Genomic DNA, 12,625 nt, shown 5'->3' with positions numbered 1-12,625 from the left:
GTAGGACTGCTATGGTGGCCAAAACAGCGACAAGCAGTACCACAACATAGACAACAACGGGAGCAGCGAGGGTGTGAACAATTTGGCAGGACGATGACGACGAAGAAGGAAGATGCAGGTATGCCATGAATAAGGCAAAATGGATTTGCCATGCTCACCTTTTAGGAGAGACCTTCGTGCATATTTGTGCTTGTTGTCGATTGCTCAGTGGAGATCATGTGACTGATAACGTATTACATTTGATTGGAGAAAGTATAAGGGCAGAGAGACTAAGAGAATGAAAATTTTGTATTGATTAATAGATAGAGTTTACATATACATACATAGTGAAGAGTTTACATATATACATACACATGTGTCCCTTCATTAGTAACTATTAATTACATAGAAAAACAGCTAATGACAGTTATATGACATCACATGCTTATCAAGCTAAATGACGTCTGTTCATAACAGCTCTCACTCGTAAGAAACTATCCTATGTGAACACAGGATGCTGCAGCTGAATCAACAACCGAAACAATTTTCTAACCCAATCGAATCATACAGAATTTCTATGCGTGCACAGAAATACCTTATTTCATGTGTAAGCTCCACGTGTGGTACGACAATACTACGTAAAAGGTTGTAAGTATAGCAGCAGCGCAAAATACTGGAACACGGCTTTTGTTGCCTCCTAGCTATATTTCTTGCTCTTGATCTATCTGCAAAATATGGATTAAGATTAACAGATTCCATCAATCGACAAGAATCCAGGAACTGAGAAAGGATCTGTGTGATATTCGGTTTCTAAAGAAAGAAAAAATCACGGGCATCGATCACCAGTTTCCTCGGAGCAAGCCGGCAAGAGCACTAATCATTTGCTAAAACGAAATTAATCTACTTCTTGAAGAAGAAACATGTACATACATAGATGTGAAAATATGGATCAGGGAAAGCAAGGAAATTCACCAAAATAATTAGGCGTATTTATCTTAGGGATGATCATCATCATGGCGAAAGAAAGTTAATTAGCACGCAGTCCAAGATAGGATAGGCCAAGGTGGAAGCCGGCGACCCACCAAGCCGTAACAGAAATTATTTTCTTCTTTTCTCTTCCTCTTTTCTGCCCGATGCGGCCGGGGATTCCTTTCTTCTTGACCTCGAATGTTTCTCTCCTCCCCCAATGCAAGGTAGTGACGGCGATGGAAGGGCCTCCCCCGAGCTCAGCGGCGGTTGAGCACGGAGAGTGCGACCACCTGCGCCCACTGCTTCAGCCGCATCTTCACCGTCTCCGGCGTGTCGCCTGCAAGCGCCGCGTGAACGAACGAGTCAGAGATTGAAACTTTAATCGCGTCGAGCGTCGTGAACTAATGAAAAAATCGAATCTTTGATCGCGCTTGGATCGATACACCTAGAGGGTTGATTAGCCTACAGTCTCACATGGCCCGTGTAATTAACAGGAAAAGTACTGTGCTATCAGATTAGATGCGAGTACGCGGAACTGGAGCTTACCAGGAGAGAGTATGGACATGGGGCTGCCGAGCGGCGACTCCTCGGAGGACGCCTCCGACGCGGCGCCGCACGAGCACGCGCACCCCTCCGCTCCGCCGCCGCCGGCACTGCCGCCGTGCACGGCGTAGTAGATGTCCAGCGCGGGGAGCGTCTCCACGAGGCGGGTCCTCCCGGCGCCGCACGCCGCGCACCCGGACCCGGCGGCCGGCTCGAACCTGAACCCCAGATCGATGCACCCGCGGAGCTCGTCGAGGTCGTCGTCCGTGACGCTCCGTACGCGCCGCAGCGTCGAACCCCCGGGGTGCATCCCGCGCCGCCGCCGCTCCCACGCCTCGTCCCGCTCGATGTCCGGCGACCACGAGTTCTGCTTCTGCAGCCCCAACGGCGCCGCCGCCGGCCCCCTCCTCTTCCCTCCGCCGCCGGCGCCTATAAGATGGTGCCCCGCCTTCTCCATGGCGTGGCGTTTGCCCCTCCCCTTCGCCCCCTCGCAAAGCGAAGGGGGGACTTGGAGAAGAGAGCTTCGAGGTGGGGGGAAGCGGCCGCGGTGGATTTATCCTCCCTTCCCTCAGGCCGCCGGCTTAGCGCATGCGGGCGCGGTAAATAATTAATAATTATACTTACCTTTGACTATTATTTTCATAATACGTGACGTTTTGAGTAATATGCGATCAAATTTTTAAAATTTTAATCATTAATAGCTTTTAAAATATTTTGTTTAGAAATATTAAAATCATATGTGCAAATTTATTTTTTTAAAAATATTTTATGGTCTCATAAATGTCTTGGATTTTATATATATTCTAAAAATAAATGATAGCCAAATGTACGTATTAAAGACCTGTATGTTCAAAACGAGATGTATTTTTTTATTGGAGAGTATATATATACAATGTAATATATATTCTAAAAATAAGCTTTACAGTCGCAACATAACGAGATTCATCCGATACGACCCTCCGGATTTAGAACATAAGAGGATTTATCAAATTACTTAGGGTTAGATCTAGATATATCTCAATTATAATTGTTTTTATTTGAGAAATTAAGATGAAACAGGACGTAGAGTTATTATTTTAAAAAGATATAAGCCTATATAAAATCTCATATCTTTATCTTCGATGCACACAATTGACGATCAGAAATCCCGACATTAAATAAATATTTGCATAATTGACTTTAACCATCGTAGACAGCCGTCGGTTAGACCAATTTTGCACTGGTTCAATTACAGAGCGGTCTTTTGGTCGATCCAGACTGGACATGGCGTCGATTCTTGATTTTTTGATCGAACCACTAGTTTTCATCTACCCTCTAGCACAAATCTCAACCTAAATGAATTGTGCTAATAAGGTCTGCACCCACTAGGTTAGTGGAATTTTTGTGTTCTGGAGAAGGCGAATGTTGTTTAATTACGTGGTCTCCTTTGGTAGGTTAGCGACGTGAATACGTAATCATATGAGGCGTTGAGAGCTGCGACTTGCTTGCACAGGAAGAATAGATCAATTGACGTCTGCATGATTAGATATGAAGTTCTTATTGCACCCTCACCATCAATCACGATCTCTCGACATGGATGGACGCGATCATGAAAATAGCTGCAGATCGATCATAACATACGTGTGGCTTTCAATTAAGATTGAAATCCAGGTAAAAGTAATTAGAGTGAGATTCAGAACCACACAACGTAATGTCTCTTCTCCAAGATTCATGGCTTGCAAATCACAATTAGCAATCCGGGATTACGATGGATCGATGCGGTTAATGATTTACACCAATCGAGTACATGCGTGCATTTCAATTTTTTTGCAGATGACATCGATGCAAAAGCAACCTTGCAAACTGCATCTATTGCCAGCCTTTTGTAAACCTCCGACGGCGCTTCTTTTGGGTTGTACGCATGGAAGCCAAGAGCAGATTTGGAAATAAAGCATGCAAACACAAGTAACAGTAGTGGCATGTCTGGGTACTGTGTTCAAGCGAAACTTGCCCCAAGTAGACCAGAAAGCCAATTCCGTGGCGTGCCGAGGACAATGACATGCCATAAATTGCACGGCATGCTTTGCCTCGCTTGAATTTCCAACCTTCCAGAGGGTTAACGTGGAAAGCAACTGAAATTCTCCAGAAACTTGCGAGGCATGCTTTGCCTCGCTTGAATTTTCTCAGAATTTCTACGCGGGTCCCACATTCGAGATAAACCTAAATTTTAAAGAATCACGAACAAAATATTCGTGGTTCAATCTAAATGAAAATGCTCAGGTAAATCACTAGATTCTAACCGTCGTTTGATACAATCTGATGATAGCCTAATTCCATAATATGCAGGTCAAGGTCTCTATTTGTAGTTTAATTTTTTATGACAAATTTCAGGGAAGGCTGCCTCCAACTCCATTACGTCATGGACTTCCAACAACCGGTATAAAAGTATTGATGCGCGATAATAATATGAGCAACTTGTATCGTTGCTCAATCGTCGCCTCCTTGGCCAAGCGAACAATCGAGGTAGAAAGATCAAGCACAAGGAAGAGACGATCCCATGCCATTGGCAGGTGGAGATACGCATCTGTTCTTATCATTATTTTCCTGATCAGAGGTTGTTAAGTGTAGATGAACTACCATCTGTTCTGCAAAATAGTTAGGTCTATGCTACTATATTTTTTTTTTTTAAAAGAAGTTATAGCAATTTTTTTTATTAGATTATGATTGTGATTTTGGTGGTTAATGGTAATATAGTCATTGAAACTAATATATTTTTCAAAATATATGTTTGTAGATCTCATTGATGCAATATATCAAGAAGCCACTGTAGCCGGAACAAAATTTGATTTATTAGAGAAATCCTAGGAGAATTGACATCATTAGATAGTCTGGTGCAGAAAAAATTGCACACACCAGAGCATTGTGTACAGAGGCTGATAGCTTCATCGGATATTCTGGTGCTCTGTGTATTAAACTCACCAAAGTATTTCTAACAAAGAAGGAGAATGCTGAGAACCTCACTAGATAGTCTAGTGATCTGTATTGGGTAACACCAGAGTATTTTTGCAAAGAAGAATGCGAATGCAGAAAACTGAAGATCATCCCACCGGATAATCCGGTGCTTAGTTTGTGCACACCGGAGTATAGCACCAGAGCATTTTTTGCAGAGGAGACTATAAGTGTTGAAGAATAACCCACCGGAAAGTCCGGTGCTCTGAAGATAAATGCACTAGAGTATTTCATACACAGAGGCTGCAAAGGTTCGGATGACTCAAGATAACTCGCCGAAAGATCCAGTGATAGATTTGAAGACACATCAGAGTGTCTGGACAAAAGCTTTGAGTGGTGTTCCAACGGCTAGTTTCTAAATTTGTACTCACCATATGATCCGGTGTTAGTACTATTATTCTCACGGATCATCTGGTGCTAATAGCTTTTCTGAGCCGTTGGAAAAACGACTAGTTGGCGGGTTTGAGTATATAAATACCACTCCACTCAGTCATTTGAATACGTGGCATGGTGCTAGAGTCTAGAGAAAGCTCATATACACTTGAGAAGACATCCAAGTCACCAAAAGTGATCATCCAAGACAATTAAGCATAGAATTAGAGAGTGTTTAGTGCTTATAAGTCTAGAATGAGTTGCAGCTAGATACTGCAGTTTGAAGAGGGGATCAAAGAGTGATCCTAGCTTGTACCGAGTGGTATGTCGACATATTAGAGTCTCGGTGACTCGCCGGCATCTTGAGTCTTGGTGGCTCAAACTTGTTGACCCTCCGATTTGGCGTGGAGCGGCGAAGACATGTGTACGGGGATACGAAAACCCTTATCTTGGTGGCTCAAGCTCTGAAGTGATCACGGCGGGAAATAACCGGAAGAAAGGTTAGTTGTGAGACCTTGTCTTGGTGGTTTATCGTGCTTGAGATTTATCTTGATGACTTGGTAGCTCAAGAATTATAACAGGAAGAGTCGTGTCGATTGTGAGTATATCCTTTGTGAAACTCCAACGTGAATTATAGGTGATATTTATGATATTGATAAAAAATCTCATTTATATACATGCAATTTATCTCACTAGAGTAGATTATAATATTATTGAACGGTAGAGTAGATACACTAGATAAATCTATACCATATTTAGATAAGAATTAACATAGACTTATCTTGTTAAATTTTTAAAACCAATTTAATTTAGATTTTTTAATATTCTAATTTACTTCTCTTAAAACATCACTTTTTCTCAAGGAAGTCTATGCTACTAGTTGTAGGTGTGAAATTATTTCCCTGCTCGTATATATTTGGGTTAAACAGAAAAGAAAACGCGTGCAGATACTATTTTCCTGCTTTTGCTTATTTAATTAGCACTTAGTGTAAAGAAATAGTATGTGAATTATGAAGCTGGAGTACTCTGTTTTCTATATGTTTTTTAATTCAAAATCCTCTAAAAGGATCTAATCCAATACTATGCATAGCCATCTAGTGACAAGATGTGTTTCAGTTTTTTTTCAGTTAGTAAATGCATCAGGACAGCTAACTCGAGCGCCATGCATTTGCATCTGCGCTGAAATGACTAATCTGCTTCCTGGAAGAAATACTGAAAGTAGCACTGACGTCACCTTCGACACTAGATTTGTCCTTGCTGAGAAGACTTGACCTGGGTTGGGAATTAACTCGGAAACTGGACCGGTTTTTCGTCAATGGTCAATGCATTACGGCCATATTGATCATTAGGGGCAGTTTGGTTGTTGATTCCCGAGTGCCAAGCTAAATGTTTCAGTAATATCAAAATTTAGTATAAAAAGAAATCGTTTGGTTCTTAATCAAATCAAAATTTGTTAGTCCGGTCAAATTGACCGCTCAAAACTGGCCCCCACCACTAATGGACTGTAGACATACCTAGCCAAAAAATTCAAACGCAATCATATTTTGACTTCGAACCAAACTGTAGCAAATCACTAGACATGACCAACATTTAGTCTGACTTGGTATCACAAATCAACACATGGCCTAAGCAACTCACTCGATCCCTAGCTGGTCTAAGAAGCGAGGATATCTTAGTTGGTTAGGACCTTAGTAAGGAATCCTTACTAACCTTGGTTTAAATTCTAAATTTGACATATATATATATACATCTTTTAGTGATAAAACATATGTGTACCTTCAGTGGTAAAACACGTGCCCGTTCTGCATGAGAGTAGATATTTAATCTTGTTTGGACATATATTTAGATACATCCACGTGAGTGTATGTGGGTGTGCGTGAGTACGTGTGACGACGCTCCTTCTGCGACCATTTTTTCTATGAAAACTTAGCACATAGCTTGTGTGTTTGTAGAAGTTGAACTCCAAAGTCCAAATCATCTACAGTGCCGACCCTAGGGCAGGGTGGGTAGGACGACCGCCTCGGACTCCCAAAATCCAAGGTCCCTAACTAGGTATGCATATGTATTTAGTTATCCTACTACCTACCAATCCACCCTAAATATGTACATACACAGCCTGCTAGCAAGTAGCAACTGAGCCTAAGTGAATCTCTAAATCTCCAAATAGCTTAAGGCCAAACATTACGTTACCTAGTAACCTAACCTAACAAAATTATGGATGATGGGTTTCCAAATTAATGAAGCATCGTGCGCAAGTCTAATCGTGCGGTTCTGTAGTCATACCATCATCGACCCCAGTCAAACCGATCCCAATTCCCAGCAGCAGCAGCAATCACGATCTTCGTCCATTCCCCTCCCCTCCTCTCGACCTCTCCATGTCTCCATCCAAAATGACGTGTCTGCATCAGCTCACCTAATCCTCCTCCTCCCGAAGCTCAAGATCGATTGTCCAAAATTAGCGAAGGCCTAATCCCCAACCTCAATCGTGGTAAGCCATTGTTCACCCGTTTCCCTCCCCTCTTCTCCTCATGATCACCAGCATGCATGGTCTGCTCAATCGACAATTTTTAGGGCGGTTTGTAACGAATTATCATTGTGATAATATGACATATAGAATGCATGTATATAGCAGTGAAAAAAAGAGGGGGGAAAGAAACTAGTTGACGAGTTGATAGAGTCACAGAAAGAAGCCCTTGACATTTTTTTTAATACTTAGAATATTGATATATAATATTTTGATATTTATGTTTAATGAACCCCTATTTTAATTTTGCCCCGTGTTACTGAAATTTCAGAGCTGCCCTGATCGTCTACTTGTTTGAACACGTCATAATACAAATGATACTTCAGTTCTACTTCTACAGCAATGATGTGAATTGCAAGGTATCACTATAAAAACAATCATTAATGACGGGTGATAACCGGTATTAGTGATGGGTGATAACTAGCATTAGTGACGGGTCCTATACCTGTCACTCCTATCGCGTCACTAATGATAGGTTATTAGACTCATCACTAATGACTAAATAATAGTGATGGGTCATAACTCTGACCTGTCACTAATGATCGATAAATATTTTTCGTATTTTTTAGAAAAAAAAATCAAAAAAATATTTTTTTTCATACGAGCCATCCCATATACCTCATAAGCCTCATTTTTTTCACATTGTTTTCAATGTTTGCGTTCAATAGGAATTGAACTCGCGACCTCCTCTTCACGTGTGTAACCACCTTAGCACCTCTGCTATCATGTAATTGTGATAGAAATCGGATATTTTATCTTTTTAACCTTGTTTGCCGAAAGTCATTAGTGATGCGTCATAATTATAACCCGTCACTAATGACTAATTTTTTTAAATTTCGTCGAGGGTTATAATTCGATAGGTGACCCGAAGTGTATTCGGTAAAATGGGCATAACTTTTGCATACGGACTCCGATTTCAATCTTTTTTGACTCTACGGACATCTAAAAAACAGTCACATCTGTTTCTCTCCCACTTCATCGGGTTCAGAAATTTTTTTGAGACCAAAAATAGCTTGTAAGATTGATTTCTCGCCCCCAAAAGCTTCTGCACCATTTTCGGAACGCGCGTATATATCTATAGCCACCGCAACTTACATCAAACTTGAGCAGAAATGTACAATAGTTCCTATTCTAGTGCATCTGATGTGAGAAAAATAAAGGAAGAATAAAATAAAAAATATTTGTAAATACCATTATTAGTGATTGGAGTTAGTCATTAGTGACGGATTACAAGTTGACCAGTTATTAATGACTGGCATAGTATGACCCATCACTAATGATTCACCCATCACTAATGATTGATTTTGAACGACCCGTCACTAATGACATAGTCTTTAGTGATGGATCACAGTTTGTCCCGTCACTATTATCATCAGTGACGCGTTATGTTACGACCTGTTACTAATGATAACTCATCACTGACGAGTCTATATCTGATCCCAATCAGAAGGAACATTAGTGATGTATTCTTATTGAACTCGTCACTAATAAAATATTAGTGACGCGGGCTGTCATTAATACGATGTCTTATTTACCAGTTTCTTACGCAATGTATACATGCCTTGCAGTGCAGGATTATAAACTAGAAATGTGAAAGGTATCGAGAGGTTGCCTACTTGCCTGCGCTCACAACCAAGACACTATTGGAGAATTGTTTTAAAAACTGACACTACGTACTAATGGAGAAGCATGACTTCACAGCACCACACTAATCGTTCTATCTGGTGCAGCTTCTTTTTCTTTTTTGTAGTTCAGTGCAGGAATGGTCACCACGATTGGGCCCTTCCACATCGACTCCGACGTGGAGGTCAGAAAAGAATTAGCGGCGGCGGCGGAGCCGGCCGGCCCCGCACTTTTGTAACGCTGATCGATCGCTGAGGCCAAAAGCCCGTGCGCATGCCTTGGAGCAAAATATATGCCCATTCTTTTGCCATCTGAGATCACTTTGTTTGGCGCACGCTCGACGGACGGAATCAATCGGCGGCGGAGTCAGCGGCCGCAATGCGAGTAGAAACTTATGGTCGTTTTTTTCTCCGTCAAGATTTCACACGACACGCACGCGCGTAACCATTGTTTCACTGGCATGTAGACCAACTATGTGCACTGCGTCTATATGTATCCACGACCACTCGACGAGGATTGAGGATCGTGCTTCCGGTGTCTAAAGGTATCATGGTTGGCTAAGCTCAAATTGCTGAAGCGGTCGTAAATTTCCACTTCGGTACCAGTGTTCTTATGTAATCACTCCAGCTTCAGCTTGGATCCGGATCCGGCGAAGAGATTCGCCAGTGTTGATTACTGACGCAAAACAGAAGCCAGACGGCGCAGATTTTCCCATGCCACCCACACGGCGATGGCAGCATCTGAATATTCCTGTGCAGACTGCATCTGCCGTAGAGCGTAGGCTGTTCATCACCTCTCGCTGTTTACGAGTAGGAGTAGTATTTTGTCCCGACCTTGGCCTGTCTGAGTGGTGGGCCCGCCCAGGAGACAGGAGACTTTTCCACTCGGCCCCACCTCACGGCACGGCCCGGTGCGGTGGTTGCCTTGCCTGCCGCCGGGTTGGTCACGGATCAGTTGGCTGCTGCTGGCGATCGGGCCGGCGGACGCCGGAGACCTGGCGACGGCACGGGTCGCACGGGGCAGGTACATGGCCCGCGCTGGCCGTCCGTACCACCGTGCCCTGCTATTACGACGATAACGCGACGGGTTAGTTTGGGTGCGTGATTAACTGATTAGTTTATGGTTTCGAGTGCCATGTCGGTCGGTCGATCGATCGATCGATCGTCTCGTACCGTGATGATTCGTTTCGTCATTTTGTTGATCTCCTGCCCTGGGTCATGATTGCATGAGCAGGATGAACAGCGAGATTCCTCTATGATGCCTTTTGAGGTTACGTACGTAGAATTGAGTTGATGATTGCCTCCAGCCATTCACATCATCGAATGCTGAACTTTCATGATGAGACACCTCATGAGCTTAGCCTGTCCGGTCTCCGGTGTGATGTCCTCCTAGTTGCCTAGATTATCGTGCTATAGGAGGACGGGCAGAGTTCCGGGGGCGGCCTTCCGGTGCGCCAGTGGCCGAAGCGCAAAAGAGCGCAGCGTGCGGGTCCGGATGGGCGTCGTGCTCATGGGCCACAGTTGGCGTGGGCGCCGCGCGTCTGGGCTGCGAGAAGCGTGGGCTGGAAAAGTTAAGGGACTGCGCTTTCCGGCTAGTTTCTCGAGGCCGCGCTGCTGTTTCACTGTAAACAGCATCTGGTAACCCCGCACCCCGTTGCCAAATGGTTGGGCCTCCGAAAATCAGTTCGTCCCAAAGAAGGGTGCTCTGCACAGGCTTACTTTGTGCAAGATGTCTTTCGGGTCAAAATGTGCTAGAATTATATATATATATATATATATATATATATATATATATATATATATATATATTTCAAGAATATATGTCTGTTAAAAAATTGTATGGTTAGACTATCGTCGCTCGTTCAACGAGCGAGAATAAGATCTAGCTCGTTGAGGGGGGGGGGGTGTGGAGAACTTATGGGCCCAATGTTTAGTGCAATAGATAATCGGAGAGAGGAACATCTCATTCGTTCAGTGGGCCAGAATTTGGTCTCGCCCGTTGAACGATCTTGACAGGTAATACCTCTGTAGTTGTGACACCGGACGAATCCACCCAAAAGGTCTTGCCCGTTGAATATGTGAGATCTAGGTATTTAATCTGACCACGCCAGCCCTATAGACGTCAATCGCTCATCTCATATCAACACAAACGAGAGGAGAGCAGGGGAGGAGAGAGAGGAGGAAATTGTGCCGTGAAGCCATGCCAGAGGAAAGAGTATAATTTTTTCTCTGATTTTTTTACAAACCTGGTAGGATAGCCACTAATGATAGATTTTGATATCTGTTAGATGCTAGATCTAGATTTTTTTAACAAATTTGGTAGGGTAGTCACTAGACGTAGGTTAGAATATATATATAGTTTTAGAATTATAGTTATATATAGTTTAGCGATTAGATTCTTTTTATATGTATTTTTTTAATAATTAGATATAGTATTTAGACATATGTTAGGTAATAGATATATGATTTGGACATAGTGTAGTCATAACTGGTTTGATAGATGTATATTTTAGAGGTGTTTGATGTAGCGATCCAAGAATATTTTGTTGCAGTATAGATTACATGTTGGGCTACGTTTGTAATCAATTTTTCATTTTAGACGTAGTTTTATATAATTATTTTTGTTATGTTGTAATAATGCTAGTGCTTTTGTCGATGTTTACCAGGTATGTCGGATATGTGGCAGTTTAAGATTTTTATAGGGACAGTGAAATATTATATGACGTGGAAGGCATATCACTATTTGTATTTCACCCAATGGACAAGGGTATCTCGAGACCTATGCATAAAAGTGTCGGACACTTAAACACCTGGTTGATGCGAGATTTCAAAATAGACCTCAAAGTTTAAGAGATGACCATTAGCATTATAGTCAACCGAGTAAGAGATGGTATGTACTGGAAGGTGTACCCGCTCTGAAAAAATTTAGTGTGAAAGAGGTACCTACAAGATGTTATGCACAGAGGTTTGCCTCCTATACTGCTTTTGCAATGGAAGAATAAGGAGGCATTGAGGGAGATACATGGTGGGGGTACGTGGAGGAGGAGGGTGATGAGGAAAAGTATGAGGATGATGTCGATCTGGAGGGTGCACATTTATCAGAGTATCCAACTGAACCAATCGGTGAGGTAGACGGTGTTCCCTTCTCTAATTGAATAGGTGGAGCGTGATGATCTTTAGGATGACGCATTGAGTATGACATCTCGCATGATGAGGACGGTGCTCCTGTTCCCACAGACTAGAACAATCTCAACTTCAACAATCTTTGTGGTGAATGAGAGGAATCAGGTGGCCTAGGAGTATGTGTAGAATGAGGTGACCCAAGGTGCTAAGTATCCTACCTGTCAAGCCATGAAGGATGCAGTGACTCAAGGGACGATATTGCTTCAACGATAGTTTTATGTTGTGAAGTCAAGCAAGAAGGAATATGATGTAAAGTGTGTGAATGCGGGTTGCTCGTGGCGGGTGCACGGCTTCAATGGAAAGTGGTTTGACTATTGGGAGGTGTCGATTGTGGTTGACCACACTTGCATAATGGACGAACTTGAGCCCAGCCACATGAATATAAACTTAACCAATATCGCTAATGTGATGTACGCCCAGATTGTGAACAATATGAACTATAAAC

The 12,625-nt window shown here is 42.6% G+C and overlaps 1 protein-coding gene across 2 annotated transcripts; it reads right to left on the bottom strand.

Moving 5' to 3' along the window:
• Positions 1 to 270: 270 nt before the first annotated feature.
• On the bottom strand, positions 271 to 2,044 carry LOC133919872 (uncharacterized). 2 transcript variants are annotated; one of them, XR_009909976.1, is made up of 3 exons: positions 1,495 to 2,044; positions 1,062 to 1,285; positions 271 to 704 (listed from the first exon to the last, which is right to left on the bottom strand). XR_009909976.1 is itself a non-coding variant. In XM_062364416.1 (2 exons), exons 1-2 carry the CDS (start codon positions 1,946 to 1,948, stop codon positions 1,206 to 1,208), a joined length of 534 nt encoding a protein of 177 aa, XP_062220400.1. In that variant the 5' UTR covers positions 1,949 to 2,044; the 3' UTR covers positions 860 to 1,205. The 2 variants fall into 2 exon arrangements, 1 of the variants encoding a protein (XP_062220400.1); XM_062364416.1 differs by lacking the exon at positions 271 to 704 and having other exon boundaries at positions 860 to 1,285.
• Positions 2,045 to 12,625: the final 10,581 nt, after the last annotated feature.

This window comes from Phragmites australis, chromosome 5 (assembly GCF_958298935.1).
Source record: "Phragmites australis chromosome 5, lpPhrAust1.1, whole genome shotgun sequence".
NCBI lineage: Eukaryota > Viridiplantae > Streptophyta > Magnoliopsida > Poales > Poaceae > Phragmites > Phragmites australis.
Note: the sequence above shows the minus strand (reverse complement) of the source record. Positions and strands in the feature narration are given on the sequence as shown.

Bases quoted from the DNA above. Each gene is read 5' to 3' on its own strand.
- LOC133919872 (XM_062364416.1), bottom strand. From the start codon at position 1,948: ATGGAGAAGGCGGGGCACCATCTTATAGGCGCCGGCGGCGGAGGGAAG. The intron at 1,286-1,494 runs GTAAGCTCCAGT...CGGCGCTTGCAG, and splicing joins CATGTCCATACTCTCTCCTG to GCGACACGCCGGAGACGGTG.